Raw genomic sequence first — 19,705 nt, forward strand, 5'->3', positions numbered from 1 at the left:
GGTCTTTTAAGGAATGAAGCTAATACCATCAAAGAAGAAATTAATGTTATATTCTATATGTGAATATTTTAAATACTGTCATATTATGCCATTATAATGATTATCTCAGTTTAGGTAATGTTTCTCATATTGCCACAGTGAATGCATCAGTAGTTGGCCTTACTTAGCAACAGATTTTTTTTTAAGTTCTTACTGAATGTAGGACCTTGTACTTCACAAATTCTTATCTCATTTAATTTTCACAAAAGTGCTATAAGCATCATCTCAATTTTGTACATAGGCTCAATTTTGAGGTAAAGAGCAAAGAAATCAGGTAGTTTATTCTCAGTGTCATTGAAGAGGAACATAATAGCCAGCTGTCTTAAATCTTTGCCTTTTCACTGGTTCTTCCTATCTAAATGTATGTTATTTTAAAAAGGAAGAGAAAGCGAGAACAGATTTTTTTCTTTGTCAGTCTCATTAAAGGTTTGTCTCTTTTGTTGATCCTTCCAAAGAACTAAAAGCATTCCAGATTTGGTTTATTTGATTCTTTTTTTCTATTTTCTTTTTCATTTATCTCTGCTCTAATTTTTACTATTTGCTTTCTGCTTGGGTATAGTTTGCTCTTGATTTTCTAGTTCCTTAAGGTGGAAGGTTAGGTTACCACTGATTTGAGATCTTTTTTAACTGTAGGCAATTACAGCTATAAATTTCCCTCCAGTGTATCCCATAAGTATTAGTATATTGTGTTCTCATTGTTTTTAATCACAAGGAACTTTCTAATTTCCATTGTGATTTCTTTTTTTACCCGTTGGTTGTTATCCATATTTCCTTTCATAATGGATTTCTAATTACTTTCCATTGTCATTGAAGAAGATACTTTGTGTGTGATTTTAGTCTTTATAAATTTCTTTGTTTCTTTTGTAGGTTAACATATGGTCTGTCTGTGAGAATGTTTTATATGTACTTGAAAAGAGTGTGTCTTCTGCTGTTATATATATCTGTTAGGTCTAGTTGATTTAATGTTCAGGTCTTCTATTTTTTGTTTCTCTTTTCTCTAGTTAGTAAAGTTTGCCCTGTGGGTTACGACTAACATCTTAATTAATGAAGTTAGTTCAATTTAATACCAACTTAGTTTTTAATAGTAGACCAGAACTTTGCTCCTATATAGCTCTGTTCCCTCCCATACACTTTATGTTGTTTTTGCCACAAATTACATCTGTATACATTGTGTGCACATAAGCATAGATGTATCATTACTTCTTTATGTTGTCTTTTTTAAAACACAGTAAAAAAAATAGTTACACATTAAAAATACATTGATACTGACTTTTATATTTACCTATATAGTTACCTTTCTGGTGTTACTTCTTTATATGGAGTCAAGTTACTAGTATCCCATGCCCTGTTATTTCAGCCTAAAGGACTTCCTTTAACATATCTTCTGAGAGGTCAACTAACAACAAGCTCCCTCAGCTTTTATCTGGAAATGTCTTGATTTCTGCTACATGTTTGAAAGATAATTGTGCCAGATACAGAATTCTTGATTGGCAGTTCTTTCCTTTTGAAACTTTGACTATATCTTCCCACTGCATTCTGGGCTCCATAGTTTCTGGTGGTAAATCACCTGTTGTTGTCGTGGAGGAACACTTGTATATAACAAGTCACTTTTCTATCACCACTTTCAAGATTTTCTCTTTGTCTTGGCCTGTGACAATTATACTGTGTATTTCTATGGATCTCTGTAGATTTGCCATATCGGAGTTCATTGAGCTTGGATTTGTAGATTCATGTCCTTTGTCAAATTTGAGACATTTTTGGCCATTATTTCCTTAAATAATCTCTCTGCCCCTTTTTCTCTTTCCTTTTCTACTGGAACTCATACATATGTTTACTTTTTCTACTTTTCAGACTGGGTAATCTCAATTGATTTCTCTTTAAGTTCATTGAGTCTTCTTTTTCACCTTCCAGTATTTATTTTTTAATATACTATTGTTCATATTTTTACAAAAGTTATACATGTTAAGTTTTGATGGTTAAGAAAATACCACCCCCATGTAGGAAAAACTGTTAACATTGTGTTTCATATGCTTCTTCCTCCTCACCAACCCATGGTATTTTTTACCACAGTATTAAACATTTTGAAAAACACCATTTTTAAAGACTCGGCAATAGTCTTGGCTTCTAATCCCCTCTCCTTGTCTTTTTCAGTTTCTGTGGCTGCCCTTCTATGTCTGCTTGTCTGGTGCCTCATCTTCTGGTCAGTTGTTCAGGGTACCATTCCAGTTCCATTGGATTATTTGTTTTTTTATGCCAATACTATGCTGTTTTGATTACTGTGGCTTTGTAACAGTGTTTGATGTCAGGAAGTGTAATGTGCACCTTCAGGTTTGTTGTTCTTAGGATTACTCTCTATTTCTGTGGAAAATGTCATTTGCATTTTTATAGCAATTATATTGAATCTGTAGATGGTGATGGGTAGTATGGACATTTTAACAATATTCTTCCAATTCATGAACACTGGATATCTGTCCATTTGTTTGTGTATTCTTTAATTTCTTTCATTAGTGGTTTATATTGGGTTGACCAAAAAAATCCATATGTTTTTTTCTGTAAAATAAGACACATTTTTTTCATTTTCAGCAATAATTTTATTGATTTGAATATTGGATATTTTGAGTATGTCAGCTATCTTTTGTGTAACATTGATTGTTCTCAATTAATGTCTTGATTTTATTTTTATCAACTTCAAATGCTCTACCACAACCATGGAGCATTGTTCAGCAAGACATCTCCAGCATGAGACTCACAAACCAGTTCTGACACATTTGATCAATCACAGCACCTCCATATGCTATATAAATCCTGTTTAGTTTCAGTTGCATTTTCACCTTTCTTGAAATAATAAATATTAATGTGCCAAAAATGTTGCATATTTTCTTCCATCTTCAGTATTAAAATACCTACACAAAAATTCACCAATTTCTATGTTTTTTCAAAAAATACATGCTGATATGACAGCTGTCACAATACAATCTAACAAAATTGTTTCAAATGAAGTTAAAGACAACTAAGCACTACTAGAGCCATCATACAAGAAAAAAAACCTACATGAACTTTTTGGCCAACCCAGTAGCTAGGCAGTGTACAGATCTTTACCACCGTGGTAAAATTTATTTCTAAGTATTTTACTGTTTTTGGTACTGTTATAAATGGGCTTATTTTCTTTCTTTATTTTTCACATAGCTCATTGTTAGTGTATAGAAATGTGACTGATACCTGTGTATTGATTTTGTGTTCTACAATTTCACTTAATTTATTGTAATAGTTTTTTGGTAGTCATTAGGGTTTTCTATACACAATCATATCATTTGCAAGCAGACAGTTTACTTAATCCTTTCTTCATTGGATGCCTTTTATTTGTTTTTCTTGCATAATTACTCAGGCTAGGACTCCCAGTACTGTATTGAATAGGAGAGGTAAAAGTGGGCACCCTTGTCTTGTTCTAGTCTTAGAAGGAAATCTTTCAGCCTTTCACTGTTGAGTATGATGTTAGCTGTAGACTTGTCATATGTGGCTTTTCTTATGTTGATGTGTTTCTTTCATATGCACCCCCCTTTTTTTAGTTTTTATTATGAAATGATGTTGTATTTTGTTAAATGCACTTTTATGTCTGTTGAGAGGATTATGTGATTCTTGTCTTTCATTCTACTAATGTGATGTGTATCACATTTATTGATTTGCTTATGTTGAACCATCCTTGCATCCCAGGGATAAATTCCACTTGATCGTGGTTTGTGATCCTTTAAGTTTCCTGTTCAATTCACTTTGCTAGTTTTTTTTTCACAATACTTTTTGCATCTTGTGTTCATTGGGGATATTGTCCTGTAGTTTTCTTGCACTGTCCTTTCTGGCTTTGGTATCATAGTAATTCTAGCTTCATAAGATGAGTTTTAGAAGTATTCCCTCTTCTTTGATTTTTTTGGTAAGAACTTAAAAAGAATTGATGTTAATTCTTATTTAAATATGTGGTAGAATTCACCAGAAAACCCACCTGGTTCTGTGCCTTTTGGGGGTATATTTAGATTACTGATTCAGTCTCCTTACTTGTTATTGGTCTATTTATATTTTCTAATTCTTCATGATTCAGTCTTGGTAGGTCATATGTTTCTAGGAATTTATCCAGTTATCTAGGTTATCCATTGTGTTGACTTTCTGTTATCCAGTTTGTGGTTGTCTCTGGTGAACCTTTGTTTCTCTGTGATATCAGTTGTAATATCTGTCTTCTCTTTTGTTTCTCATTTATTTTCTTAGTCCAGCTAAAGTTTTCTCTATTTTGTTTATCATTTTTAAAAAGTTTATTTTCATTGATCTTTTCTTTTTTCATGGTCTCTATTTCATTTATTTCTGCTTCAATCATTGTTACTTTATAACTTCCTTCTTCTAATTTTGGCCTTAGTTCTTTTTCTAGTTACTTTAGGTATGAAGTTAGGTTGTTTATTTAAGGTCTTTCTTGTTTCTTAATGTAGGTATATATTCCTATAAAATTCCCTCTTAGAATTGCTTTTGGTGCATCCCATACATTTTAATATATTCTATTTCCATTTTCATTTGTCTCAAATTTTGTTCCCTTTTGCTTTCTTCTTTTGATACATTGGTTGTTTGGGAGTGTATTGTTTGATTTTACATGTTTGTTCATTTTCCAGTTTTTTTCCTGTTACTGATTTCTGTTTTCATGCCATTGTGGTTGGGAAAGATACTTGGTGTGATTTTGGTCTTCTTAAATTAGCTAAGACTTGTTTTGTGACCTATCACAATATATCTGGAGAAATGTTCCGTGTCATTTGAGAAGAGTATGATTTTTCTGCTGTTGGATGAAATGTTCTGTATATGTCTATTGGGCCCATTGGTCTAAAGTATAGTTTAAGCCTGGGATTTCTTTATTGATTTTCTGTCTGGTCAGTTTATCCATTGTTGAAAGTGAGGTATTGACATCTCCTACTATTGTATCGTCTATTTGTCCCTTGTGGTCTGTTAGTATTTGCTTAATATATTTAGGTGCCCCAATGTTCACTGCATACATATTAACAATTGTTATTACCTCATAATGAATTGACCCCTTTATCATTGAATAATGACATTCTTTGTTGTTACAGCTGTTGAAAGTCTATTTTGTCTGATACAAATACAGCTACCCCTGCTTTTTTTTTCTACTTGCACAGAATATCATTTTCCATCCCTTCCCTTTGGACCTGTGTGTGTCCTTAAAGTGGAAATGCATCTCTTGTAGGCAGCACATAGTTGGGTCTTGTTTTTTTCCTTTAAATTTTTTATTGTGCTATTACAGTTGTCCCATCCCCCCCCCTTTTGCTCTCCTCCTCCCAGCCCACTTGCCACTCCCACAGTCAGTACCCACACCCTCTTCCATGTCCATGGGTCATTTATACATGTTCTTTAACTAGTCCCTTCCCCTTCTTTTCACCATTATTTCCCCCCCCCCCCGGTTGCAGTCACTGTTTCATGGTCCCATGCATCTGGTTCTGGTTCATTAGATTCCTTTTACAGATGATATCATATGGTATTTGTCTTTCATGGACTGACTTATTTCACTTAGCATAATGCTCTCCAGTTCCATCTATGCTGTAAAAAGGGTAGGAGCTCCTTCTTTCTCTCTGCTGCATAGTATTCCATTGTTTCAATGTATCTTAGTTTTTTTGCTCCGCACATTTACTGATGGTCACTGAGGCAGTTTCCAGAATTTGGCTATTGTAAATTATGTTGCTGTGAACATTGGGGTGCATAAGTTCTTTTGAATTGGTGATACAGGATTCTTAGGATAGATTCCCAGCAATGGAATTGCTGGGTCAGAAGGCAGTTCCATTTTTCATTTTTTGAGGAAATTACATACTATTTTCCACAGTGGCTGCACAAGTCTGCATTTCTACCAACAATGCACTAGGGTTCCCTTTTTTCCACAGCCTCACCAGCACTTGTCGTTTATTGATTTGTTAATGATGGCCATTCTGACTTGTGTGAAGTGGTATCTCATTGTGGTTTTTATTTGCATCTCTCTGGTGGCTAGTGATGTTGAGCATCTTTTCATATGTCCATGGGCCATCTGTATGTACTCCTTGGAGAAACAAAGGAAAAAATAAACAAATGAAACTACGTCAAATTTAAAAGCTTCTGTACAGCCAAAGAAACCATCACCAAAATGAAATGGGAAGTGACCATATGGGAAAACATATTTGCCAATGATACATTGGGGTTTTTGTCATTTTAATTTAATTTATTTTTCTTCACCCAAGGACATGTTCAGTGATTTTAGAGAGAAAGAAAGAGAGAGCGCGAGCGTGTGTGTGTGTGTGTGTGTGTGTGTGAGTGTGTGTGTGAGTGAGAGAGAGAGAGAGAGAGAGAAACATTGATCAGTTGCATTTTGTATATGCCCAGACCAGGGACCAAACCCACAACCTAGGCATTTTCCTTGATCTAGAATCAAAAGCACAACCTTCCAGTTTTCAGGACAATGATCCAACCAAGTGAGCCACTCTGTGCCTTTTGATTGGAAAAATCAGCTCATCCATCAATAAATTTAAAGTAATTATTGATAGTCACAGACTTAGTAATGTCAGTTTATTAATAGTTTTGTGACTGTTTTATATTTCCTTTCTGCCTTCCTTTGTGAATTCATGGTTTCCCATAGCAATATGCTTTTATTTCCTTCCCCATATTTTTTGTGTACCCAATCTAGATTTTTGCTTTGTGTTTTCCATGAGCCTTATGTAGAACATCTTATAATAGTTCATTTTAAGCTGATAACAACTTAACTTTGATAACATACAAAATGTTCCTCTTTCTACACTTCCCCTCCATTTTATGTTTTTGGTGTCACAATTTACTTCTTTTTACGTTGTGAATTCATTAACATTATTTTAGTCCTTAGTATTTTTTTATGTTTTTTTTTTTATTTTTAGAGAGAAGGGAAGGGAGGGAGAAAGGGAGAGAAACATCAGTGTGTGGTTGCCTCTCATGTGTCCCCCTGGGGACTTGGCCTGCAACCCAGGCATGTGCCCTGACTGGGACTCAAACCAGTGACCCTTTGCTTCACAAGCTCATGCTCAATCCACTGAGCTACACCAGCCAGGACAACCCTTAGTATTTTTTTTAAGATTTCATTTATTTATTTTTAGAGGGAGGGGAAGGGAAGGAGAAAAAGAGGGAGATAAACATCAGTGTGTGGTTGCCTCTCACATGCCCCCCACTGAGGACGTGGCCCACAACCCAGGCGTGTGCCCTAACTGGGAATTGGACCTTCAACCCTTTGGTTCACAGGCTGGCACTCAATCCACGCCAGCCAGTGCTAGCCCTTAGTATTTTTCATACTTTTGTCCTTTTACTTTTGTTACCCATGGGTGATTATTTAAGACAGGGTTCTCCTGAGGCTCTCAAACAGCTGCCTAGAGTGGCTATGGCAAGTTTACAGGCCACTGCGGGGTTCACAGCTGGGACCAAAGTCTGTATATGTTTATCACACTGAATCTTTTGGCATATGGGGTTGGATTCTACAGCTTACACAAATGCATTTTTGTCTGGATGGATGCCAAATTGTTATGGTAGGGGCGGGGAGCAAGAGACATCTTTATATTGCCTGTGTCACTCATGTGCTCTTATTTTTTTACTATTATAATTTTGGTCACTCTGGAAATTAGATCCTCACTCCTTTCCAGGGTTTGTTGTTTGTTTAGAATTTTCTGAACTGATCTCATGATTCATTGTTTTGTGTCATCATTGAAGTCTGTTCTGTTGGCTTAGTGCCTTCCCTAGTGATTTGCCTTAAATTCCTAGAACAAAAACAAAACAAAACAGTCTTTGCAGGTGAGTTCTGTGTGTATTTTGGTGTCTTAAATTTCAATACTCAACTAAAAGTTTACAACTCTGCCTTAGTCTTCACTTACAACTTGTGCAAAGCCTAACGGGCAGCTAGAAATGTGTGAACTTGGACCTTTTTAGATCTTTTCTGAGAATGTGCCTAGCCTTGGCCTTCTGGATTCCCAGGAATAAAAAAAGCCCCTATTCTCCATAGCATTTCACTCTCTAGCTTTTCTTCCCAAGCTTTAGTTGGTTTATATCCCAATTGTATGTCTTGTTCCAGAAAGCAGGGGCTAATACATTTATTCTTGCATGTTTTCAGCTGATGTTCAATTCACCCTTGGAAGAGTTACAAATTAGGCAAGAAAATTATTGTCAGCTCAAATGCTATTAAAAATGCAGGCTAGTTATTAAGAAAGATTATGGCTGGAGTTTGAGATTTGGAAGCCAAAGATAGAGTACATGTGAGCCATTCTCTCCCATTACCTTATGGACTCGTACTTTTTAATGAGTTTTTTTGACTTTGTGGTGGCAGAAGTGGTGAGTAATGCAGAATCTTCTGCTTTGCAACTTGCCTCTTGTAAAAGATTAAGGAACCGAAGAGCATGTTATTCCACCCTAGTGAGGGAAATGAACAGGCTGAGTACAGTACTAAAGGCCTGATGGGCCTTTAAAGGCTGACAAGATTCACCTGTCAGCAAGCACGACAGCAGGTGTATAGAATGAAATTGCTTGCAGTAGCCACTTATGTTCTCCCAGTAACATCTTCATGGAATGATGAAATTGATCTCATGAAAGAAATTACTTTTAGGCAGACCATCTTTGCTTGAGTCTTAAGTCTTTGCTTTCTTATGCTTCCTCTTTTTATTTGACTTTCACATTATATGTCTTCTCAACACCGTGTTCCAGGCAGCCACATACTCTTAAATGTTTTAAACACAAGGTCTTAAGCACTGTTTAAACACTGTCTTTCTTTATTTTCTAAGAGCTGGGGTGGAAAGGAGAATGGCTTCGGACTTGCAGAATGTTGCAGAGACTTGCATATGATGGTAAGTCACCCTTTGGGATGTGGGTGTCTTTGGCATAGCTGTGTATGCTCTCTTTTTAAGCCTTACTTTACACTGACCATATGGTATATAAAGCTGCCACCTCACATTAGCAGCCTAAGAGCACTTGTGATATAGTAAGCCTTGTCTAGAAATGCTTGGACCCTCAATGTGCTGGCAGCAGACGAAGAATCTGAAGCACAGTATCTGTTCACACCCAGCTCTTTTGTAGAAAACTACATTGGGTAAATCAGTTTGCAAGTGATGAAAAATCTCTGAAAGTGCATTTACTTGCATTCTCTCACTGGAGCTATTGGAACCCTGGACAGTCTGGCATGATTTAAGAATGGCTATTTGAAAAAGTTCTACCATTAGGGTTAAGAACTTAACATGTTCTGTGTGCTTTCCATGTTTACCCCTCATGCCCTGTCCTGCTTGTTTCTTTCACCCATGCTTAGATTATGAGCTTAGAACATCTACCCTCTGCTTTGATATGTTACTGTGGAACCACAAAGCACAGCTGGATTTGTTATAAAAATTCTGTGCCTAGAAGCAACTATATTTTCCAACAGAAGTACTTCTTTTGTCAGTTTGTTGTGTGTATAGGACAGATGGCTGTGATGAAATTTAGTGAATTTTAGCAAGCCTTTTCCCCTTGAAGAATGGCTTTTTTTGGTCACAGAAAATGACAAATTAGAACAAATTACTTTGCCATCTTGGCTGGTATATTTCATGTAATATACATTAATTAATGAATATTGGATAATATGGGAGGTGAGTGTTGTCTGTTTAATAATCAAAGCTACATAAATCTTATAGTGTATTTAGTTTGAAGTTCTAATGTTCATCTTAGTTGGTTAATTCTGAGCCTCCTTGTGCATAAGAGTCTCATTCTTTGCATGTCGTCAAAACAGTAAGATACATCCTGCTGAGATTGCAGGATGTCTATTACACATTTTGGTCCCTGCCTGTGTTAAAAAATAACACACCTTTTTATTTATTGGTATTTAGCATGATATGAGACTTTGAAAAATATGTGTACTTTGAAAGGAAGTAACACATAAACGTGTTTCTAAAATTCTAAGTATAAAGGTGTATACAATAATTCTCCATCCCAAGAGGCAACCACTGCTACTGGTTTCTTTCTTTGTTTTAAAAAAAAAGCTTTATTTATTGATTTTAAATAAGAGAGAGGAAGGGGGAGACAGAAACACCGATTTGTTGTTCCGCTTATTAATGCATTCATTAGTTGATTCTCGTATGTGTCCTGGCTGGGGGATTGAACCCACAACCTTTGCATAGTGTGATGTTGCTCTAACCAACTGAGCTACCTGGCCAAGGCCTGGTTTTTATCAAGGATGCATTTTAATGGGCATGCTCTTGTGATCTTATTTTGTTTTTCATGTTGCTTTTCTAGAGTTAAAGAAGATGTGTTGTCAGGGTCTGAATTATATTCATTTGATATCTGCCTATACAGAAAAGCAGGTGGATATTATGAGAAGTGTTATAGAAAGGTATGAAAAGGAGTATATGAAGAATTATGAAGGTATACACATGAGGCATAGTTTGGATAAAATATTTCAAAAGGCAGCAATACACACTAAGGTTTCCATAAGAATGTTTATTTTTCATTGTCGAGCTGGTGCCTAGACCCTTGTATTTGTCTTCAATTCTTTCTTGGATTCCTATTCATTACTGTTTAGCAGACTTGCCCCTCTTCTCCCTCTTGAGAATAGCTATAGTCCCAATTGATTTCTTGAAAGAAAGGGCAATTTGGTAACTTATAAGTGAGAAATATGAAAGCTTTTGGAGCTCTGGGCTCCGTTATCCTAATTCTGTATTGTTTTAAGACATCTGAGCTCTGCTAAGATAAGGAATGAAGGCACTGTAGCTGCTGACTACATTGTTCATTCTGCTGCCACAATAAGTTGCACAAGTGGCTAGGACTTTGAGGGAAGACTTGGGAGAAGATGGTATCTGATTCTTTCATGTGCTTTATACACAGAAATACCCACCCAGTGCAACTACACTACACTTTGAATTCTATGCAGACCCTGGGGCCGAGGTCAAAATCGAGAAAAGGGTGAGTCTCAATCAGACTTGTTCTGATAGAGTCTGTGATCTATTGTAACTGGGGTTAACTTTTCTAGAACTCCTCAGTTAAATGAGGGAATGGTTTTGAGCTACATTGCTGCCTTCCCAAGCTAAAAATACCTAATAGCTTCTCAAGAACAAGTATTCATTGTATGCCCACCCAGCTCTGATAGGTTTGGATCTTACGTTGGAGCTACCAAAAGCAGGACTCTTTATATGGGACACCTGCTGTAACTTGTATATTTTTCTCAGTCTCAGTTCCAACATGCAGTATAATAGTCTGGATAGTGATGGCTCGACTTTCTCTACTTAATCTAGCCTACAAGAAGTCTATATATTTCTTACCAGGGTCTTGCTTCAATTATCTGGTCATTCCATATTCTTTGAAGAGATACTAAAATTCAGTTTGGTTTAGAAGTGGTCTAGTGAGTAAGATTTTTTTTCTTTGCCTGCAGTATATAATAACAAAATAAACTTTCTACATTAATGGAAACAGCACCTTGAAAACAGCGTGGATTCAGTCTTTGCTATGAATACAGAGACTGTGGGGATTAAGTCAATGAAGGTTAAAAGGGGACAATGAAGAATATGAAATGTGTCTGGTTATATGCATTATATTTTCATGCTACTGGTTTCAAAGAAGCTTTCCTGAGAATAGTCGGTATATAAAATGGGTATTTTGGGAGACTCTAAAATTTGCTTGATTTTAAGAGCACTCGGTCGGGCTTCAACTTAGGGTGACATCTTGGTTTTCAGACAGCTCTTGCAGTCTTATGTCAGTGGAAGCTAAGGTATGTAATGACTCAACGACTCTCCTATCTTTTTAATTTCAGACAACTAGTAACACACTACATTATATTCACATAGAACAACTTGACAAGGTAAGAGGAATCTTTGACTATTGACTATTTCTTAACATTGGGTTTACTTTTTGTTCCTAACTTTTTTTTTCTAATGTAGATTTCAGAAAGCCCTTCTGAAATCATGGAATCTCTTACCAAAATGTACAGCATTCCTAAGGATAAGCAGGTATGATATATCCTAAAAATATCTAAAGAGGGTGGATGATATTCATATAGATTAATGATGTATGTTCGATTGGGAGAGACCATAGCAGAAAAAAAAATGTAATCAGACCATGGGCAAATCAGAGACTCTGAGCCTTTGTTTATGAGGCCAACACTTCCAAGAGTTTATATGAGAGTTAAGTGGTGGTAGCACAACACTTTGGATACCAAAGGAGAAAAGATTCAAGTTGTGCTTTTTTTTCTGCTCGTTGTCATGGTGATGAAATACTTAATTTGATTAATAACAATCAGAATCCTTGCCAAATGTCTCCAGTTTGTTGCCTAACAGTTGGCTTATACTGGGATAATAGAAATCTGTGTGCCTCTGTTTTCTCACTCCCATTTTGTCAGCTAACCTCAGAGTGGAAGTGTTCTGTTTGGTGCCTTAACAAATAGCAACAGTAAACCATTTTACAAATAGCTTAGTAGTTATTATTTAGCCATCAGAAAGTATAGTCACCTTTTCTATTGATTTCCTAATTTAGGTCTTATATCTCTACAGATGCTGTTATTTACACACATACGGCTGGCCCATGGCTTTTCTAATCACAGGAAGCGATTACAAGCTGTTCAGGCTAGGCTGCATGCAATATCTATATTAGGTAAGAAAACAATGCTGTATAATTAACAGGCCCCAATTAGGCAATTTAGACTTGATTTTCTTGGAACTTGATCTGTCTTTGTTGCTGTGAGGCCTTTTGTAGTTACCTAAGTGGCAAATTAAATTGTAAAATTGCTAGCATTCCTAATGTTCACTGTGTTTACCATTCTTAAGCTCCTTAATGTTGGATCAGATGGTTATCAATATACTACATGGGTTCAGTTTTGATTTTGATCTTTGTTCTGTTTTTTCTGTTCTCTTTTTTGATCTTTGTTCTGTTTTCAGGTAGTCATCTCCCCTGGCTTTCCTGTTGCCATTTTATCTTCCTCTTTTGTGCCCTTCAGGAGTATAATTTTTAAATAAGTCAGAAACTATTTGTTAGGTAGTCAGTACTGTACACTTCTACTGATTGGTTTTGGAGTCAGTCCTGGGCTGTCATCCTGACTGCAAATTATTAGCCACGTGTTTATCTTTTTGGCTTCGGTTTCCTCATTTAATATTGGGCCAGTATTTATAAGGTCTATCCAGAAGGTATCCAGCCATGTAATATGAAAAAATAGAGACATTTATTGAAGAAGATATAAGAAACATTGTTCATAGGACAATGACACTTCAGTCTCCTTCAAACTAGGCACCTTGGGACTTCACACACTTCTCCCATTTGCCATCAGCTGCCCTGTCATATTTTCCTGAATCTCATCAATGGTCTGAAATCTCTTCCCTGTCAAAGGTGATTTTACTTTTGGAAAAAGCCAGAAGTCTCAGGGCACCAAATCTGGGCTGTAGGGAGGCTGAGTCACCTGGGTGATTTGACGTATCACCAAAAAATTCTGCATAAGACATAATGCATGAGCAGGCACACTGTCGTGAAGAAGCTGCCAATCACCAGGTACCCATAGCTGCAGCCTTCTGAAATATCCAAATAGTTTCCATGGAGGAATGTTCACAAAATTTGATGCAGATTCAGTCATTTTGAATGTGACAGCCATGTAGTACACATGCTCACTCAAAGTCTTTACTGTTCATGTATGTGCATTCCAATCTACTCTCCTTGGCTACCAGGTTACATCAATATCACACAAGCCATTCTCATATTAACAATGGCTGAACTTTTTCTAGACAGGCCATGTATTTTATAGGCTGATTGGAGAGTTAAACAAAAGTCTGTAAAGCCACTAGCACAGGCTAGGCACTTAGAAGGTATGAAATGGTATCGCCTATTGACATTGCCACTTTTATTGTATTACTCATCTGCTCTTTTAAAATATGGGTTCTTTGAAGTGAAATTCCTACTCTTCTCATTATACTCATACTTAGTATAACTTTTGATATGTTAAGTGCTCAGGAAATGTTTGTTGAAAACTGAAAGTGCTTAATCCCACTAGTTTGCAGGAGACTGGCCCAGTATTATCTCTGTGTGGGGATTCATTGAAAGTGCATTACATGCATTCTCAGGTTTTACTCCGTTGTCATACAAGATTCTGGCTTTGTCTGCAGTAGTCCATAAATGCTGTTCTTTACAGCTTGTGTTTCCAGCGAAAGCAAGTATATGAAAAGACTAATGTGGAAGTCTGTGTTCAAGGCATCATTGATTTATCATGTCGAGTAGTAATGTTATAAAAAATTCACTCATTTTCTTTTCATGCTTCCATTCCCAAAATCCTTGGTCAAGAATACCGATACCATTAATAGGAATATCTGTTATTTGGGTGGGCATCCAGAGCTTATCATATTTGATTCAGTCCTTTAGAATTCAAAGATGCTGTCATTTCTCCTTTCGCAGTGTATTCCAATGCCTTGCAGGAGTCAGCAAACAGTATCTTGTATAATGGGTTGATAGAGGAGTTGGTAGATGTCCTTCAGATAACAGATAAGCAGCTTATGGTAAGTATTTATTAATATTCTCCTGTGTATATTAGGCTTCTGTGTGTGTATTTGCCTTTTGATATTTCCCAGGGGTTTAAAATGAACCCCTAGAGGGAATCTTGGCCCTTTTACTTCTTCCTCTGGGTGTTTAGCTGCAAAGTTAACATTTCAACAGAGTTCCATCTTCCACAAGCAATTACTAGTAGAGTGACCTAAATTTTAGAGTTTGGGGTGTTACAATTTGTTTTAGTCATCTACTTATTTAAAACACAAACCATGTTTACCTTCTGTTTTCATAGGAGATTAAAGCTGCTTCTTTACGAACATTAACATCAATTGTCCACTTGGAGAGAACTCCCAAACTCAGCAGTATTATTGACTGTACTGGAACTGCATCTTATCATGGATTTCTGCCTGTACTTGTACGGAACTGTATCCAGGCCATGATTGGTAAATTTTTATGGTTGTTATCTCAGGCAACAAGAGGAATCCTACCCTTTGCTTGTCTGCCTTTGTTTAACATCCTGTCAGCTTAACACTAATCTGAGCTTATTCTTTTCTCTCCCTCTTCCAACCCCCCTTGTAGATCCCTCCATGGATCCATACCCTCACCAGTTTGCCACTGCTCTCTTCTCTTTTTTATACCATCTGGCCAGCTATGACGCTGGTGGTGAAGCCTTGGTCTCCTGTGGAATGATGGAAGCCTTATTGAAGGTGCTGTAGGTTTTTGTTTGTTTGTTTGTTTGTTTGTTTTCCAAAAAATATGTGGTGGGGAGATAAGCTAAGAGAAGGTGTAGGGTTGCATGTTTAAAATGGTTCACAGGGAGAGCAGATAGTATAAGAAAGCTTAACTAGAAAATGTTATGCTTAATTTTTATAGTTCAGCCTTCTAGTTATCTCATTAACAACTTGTAAGAGCAACTCTCTCTGTAATTACAAATTAATCCTAGTCCAGATGGTGTGATAGTAGGCCCCAGGACTAGTCAAGGCATTGCCACATATTATGACCTTAGGTGTGACACTTAAGAAAATATATATAGAGATACGATGTAAGTTGTTCTGTTAATAAGCTTTACTAGGTATTGGGCACTAGGCATCAGCTTTTTTCTCTCGAATATTTCATTTAATTCTAAAAAGTAATCCATGTCCCCATTACCTCAGGGGTTTGAGTCCCAGAAGTGATAGAGCTATCATTTGGCAAGCATCAAAATTCAAACATATGTTTTTTCCCTCCTGTACTTGGTGCCTCCCTGAGACCCTAGAATTCATGTTTCCAAAAGATTACATTATTTACAGCTTTGTTTCTTTTTGTTTGGTTTTGCCTCTTTTTCTCCTCCTTATAGGTCATAAAGTTTCTTGGCGATGAACAGGACCAGATAACATTTGTTACCAGAGCTGTCAGAGTGGTTGACCTCATCACCAACCTAGATATGGCAGCATTTCAATCCCATAGTGGACTTTCTATCTTCATTTATAGACTTGAGGTATTATTATACAAGGAGCACTTTACATAGACTTATACTCAGTGAGACCTGAGCCTAAGAACTACCCTTATAATCTTAAAGAGCCATCTTATACCTTTTCTGTTTTTAGAAACCAGTTTTTTTTTTATCTGCATGTGACATTATAATTATTTTTAAATCCCTGGTGTATATGTAGGATTTTCTTACTACTTTTCCCTTGATTGTAGCATGAAGTAGATTTGTGCCGAAAAGAATGTCCCTTTGTGATCAAGCCAAAGATCCAGAGACCTAGTACTACACAAGAAGGAGAAGAAATGGAAACTGATATGGATGGTAATTAATAGTTACTAAGTCAATACTTTGGTGCTTGATATTTAGCTCTCATGCAACCCCAATTTTTATTCTTTCTCATAAATTCTAAAGTGCACAACTGATTTGTATACATTTTCAAAACAAAACAAATTTTCTACATCTATGATTTACACATTTTCATGAGGATTATTAGAAAAGTGAGGCACAAGTTGTTGGGAACAGAGATGGAAGGTGAAGCAGATGGTAAGACTGCTATAAGTCTTCTGTTCACTCTAAAATGCTAAATCTGTTTTGATTTCAAGACTTAATAGTTGCTTTCTTAAGTATTTGTTCATTATCTTCTTGTTCCCACTAAAATGTAAGCTCTACAAGATGGAGGTACTATTTTGTTCACTGCCATATACCTAGCAGTGCCTGGTAAAGTGTAGGTGTTTAAAATAAGTTTCAGAAAGATAAGGAAAGTGTAGACTCTAACTCCAAAACTATGTGGGTCTTTTGAGAAGGCAAAGGAGAGGTGATCTACAAGTTGTTGGATAGGGAACAACTTTTAAATCATTAAATGAGAGAACTAGAAGGCCAAAATTCTTTTTTTTAATGTAATTTATTTATTTTTAGAGAGGGGGAGCAGAGGGAGAGAAATACCAGTGTGTGGTTGCTTCTTGTGCCTTCCCCCCCGACCCCCACTGGGGTCCTGGCCTACAACCCAGGCATGTGCCCTGACTGGGAATTGAACTGGCAGCCTTTTGGTTTGCAGGTTGACACTCCAGCTGAGGCAAGACCAAATATTCTTAATCTGCATCATTTGTATCTTTTTTATAAACTTCCCTGCACCCAATGCATAGTTCATAGTCATATTACCAAAGATAAAAATCATATCCAAAATAGCTTTCTCAGAATTTAAATTAATCTTAGCTTCATGACCCATGTTGTCATTACATGTATCTGTTATGCTTATAGTAAAGTTATTAGAATTTATGATGCTTTCATTCTTGACACTAAATATCCATAGGTTACCATCCCTTTTTTTTCTGAATATAATTACCTGTGTGCATTGCTGTCCCTAGAAGTCCCTTTACCCAATTTCTATCTCTAGTCTATTATTGAGCAAGCCAGTATTGGAGTTATGGGTAAGATTCTAGAGTGGGACATTTAAATGGTATGGTGTAGAAAACTATTCTGAAAAATCACTGCTCATTATAAATCAGTGGTTATCAAACTTTAGTAAGCATAGGCATAAATTGAAGTGCTTGTTAAAGATTTTGCCCTGGCTGGTGTGGTTAAGTGGATTGAGCACCAGCCTGCAAATGAAAGGGTCGCCAGTTCAATTCCCAGTCAGGGCACATGCCTCGGTTGTGGGCCAGGTCTCCAGTTGGGGGTATGTGAGAGTCAACCACACATTGATGTTCCTCTTCTTCTCTTTCACCCTCCTTTCCCCTCTCTAAAATTAAGTAAATAAAGTTTTTTTAAAAAACTATCTTAAAAAATATTTAGAGCCCCATTTACAGTGCTTATTACCATATTTTGCCATGTATAATGCACTTTTTTGCCCAAATTTTTGAGGGGAAAAATAAGAATACACATTATACATGGGTAGTACTAATTCTGTATCTATGTAAATGTTTTTAATTCTTTTATTTATACTTATGCATTAAAAGTGTAACTCTAGAAAGCAATAAAGATATCTGTATGTAAAATAATACCCTGGAATATGATCATTGGTTTTGTTTTTAAATATAATAAATAAATTTAAAGTTGGTTAAAAAATTAAAATGAAAGATTTTTTCCTGAAAGTTTGGGTCAAAAACGTGGGTGTGCACTTATACATGGGAGTGCATCATGCATGGCTTAATATGGTAATTCATTAAGTTTGCAAGTGAAGAGCAGGAAATCTATATTTTTAACAATCAAACCAGGTGATTCTGGTGTTCTCATAGAGAAAATTTTACATTCAGTGAAAAGCAGGTTATAAAACCATGAGTTTTTGCTTCCTATATAAGTAGGCACATATATGTATGTGTATAAAAAAGGTTTTGGAAGAAAGTATTTTAAAATGCAAACAATGGTCTATCAGTAGTGGAGCTTTATTATATTTTATAAGTTGTAAGAAGTAATTGTGTATTTTGTACTCTTAATTAAAATTATCCTATTCAAGTCTATAAAGTAAAGATGAATGCTCACTCCCTACTCACCATAGGTACTACTTTGGTATAGTTTTTTTTGGGGGGGATGTTGTTTGGTTTTTGGGGTTTGGTTTTTGGTTGTTTTGTTTGTTTTTTCAGGTTTTTTATGCATATGCAAGTACATGTTGACATAAGTATATAGATTTTTTACTGTATTTTTTCTGTAAGTATATAGTATTTAAAATGGAAAGATAAGATTATTAACATACTCAACATTTTTCATTCAATGTATCATAACTACCTTTCTATTTCTTGGTGGAAAGCCAACATTTTCATGTTGGGTTTCAGTATTCTAATTCTTCCATTTTGATATCCATTTTGACATCATTCATTTCACCTTAGTGGAAAAAATAAACAATCTTTCTTTTGGTGGTACCTTTTATTCTAACTAGTTTTTATATCTTAACTTTTACTTAGTTGCAGATGTGACTATGGAAAATAGTCCAGGATCATCTGCCTCTATGGAGCACCGTCTGGATGTTGAATTAAGGGCAACAAGTTCTAGCAGCAGTACTATCTGCCCTGGCCCCCGTCCTGGTATGTAGACACATAGATACACCATCTTTCACACTGAATTACTAGTGAAGAGGGTCCTTTGGGGGGAGCTTGAGTGGTTGAAGGCTTGCTTATTATAACTAGGCATGTTATTTTGTCCTTCTGGTGTTTGTTTTCTCATATTAATATTTATTCCATAGCATTTTACAGCTTTCTAAAGATCATACATAGATTATTTCATCACAACAGCCAAGTTGGAGGGTAGGTAATAACTGAAACCAGGAGCTAAGGATCAGAGAGTTAATCTTTTTACTTTGTAATTTTTCTGTTTTACTTTGGGCTTTTAACTTTAGTGTTAGATTTATTCAGTCCTCGGTGATTTATTTTTTCAGTGTTCCACCTTAGGCAAGTATCTTTCTAACATCCAGAGATTTCATTTCACATGTCTATTAGTGTTGCTATAGTATATATGAGTCGTGTAAAAATCTGTTTTATGTGCCTGCTCACTGTTGTCTAATGGTGAATCTAATGTAATCCTCTTTCTCCCTTGCCAGGAGTCCAGTGTATTCCACAACGAGCAGCACTTCTCAAATCCATGTTGAATTTCCTCAAGAAGGCCATTCAAGACCCAGCCTTTTCAGATGGCATAAGACATGGTATTTGATTTTAAATACCTTCTTGAAATATGTTTGAGATTTCCAAAGATTGGTTCTTGCTTTCTAAAGCTACTCTT

General features: G+C 36.1%; 1 protein-coding gene across 14 annotated transcripts in view; it reads left to right on the forward strand.

Annotated features, from left to right (window-relative positions):
- The window catches only part of HUWE1 (HECT, UBA and WWE domain containing E3 ubiquitin protein ligase 1), a 156,512-nt gene that overhangs the window by 50,650 nt on the left and 86,157 nt on the right, over window positions 1-19,705 (forward strand). For 13 of the 14 annotated variants that reach the window (XM_045832740.1, XM_045832716.1, XM_045832783.1 and 10 more), the window contains 12 exons: window positions 8,835-8,897; window positions 10,900-10,977; window positions 11,822-11,869; window positions 11,949-12,017; window positions 12,558-12,657; window positions 14,440-14,540; window positions 14,822-14,972; window positions 15,109-15,236; window positions 15,866-16,006; window positions 16,213-16,318; window positions 18,895-19,014; window positions 19,527-19,628. In XM_045832740.1, the coding sequence (XP_045688696.1) occupies window positions 8,835-8,897; window positions 10,900-10,977; window positions 11,822-11,869; window positions 11,949-12,017; window positions 12,558-12,657; window positions 14,440-14,540; window positions 14,822-14,972; window positions 15,109-15,236; window positions 15,866-16,006; window positions 16,213-16,318; window positions 18,895-19,014; window positions 19,527-19,628 (1,207 nt within the window). The remainder of the gene's footprint in view (window positions 1-8,834; window positions 8,898-10,899; window positions 10,978-11,821; window positions 11,870-11,948; window positions 12,018-12,557; window positions 12,658-14,439; window positions 14,541-14,821; window positions 14,973-15,108; window positions 15,237-15,865; window positions 16,007-16,212; window positions 16,319-18,894; window positions 19,015-19,526; window positions 19,629-19,705) is intronic. The other variant, XM_045832792.1, reaches the window with a different exon arrangement.

This window comes from Phyllostomus hastatus, unplaced genomic scaffold (assembly GCF_019186645.2).
Source record: "Phyllostomus hastatus isolate PE091 unplaced genomic scaffold, TTU_PhHast_1.1 phas_contig_10, whole genome shotgun sequence".
Classification (NCBI taxonomy): Eukaryota; Metazoa; Chordata; class Mammalia; order Chiroptera; family Phyllostomidae; genus Phyllostomus; species Phyllostomus hastatus.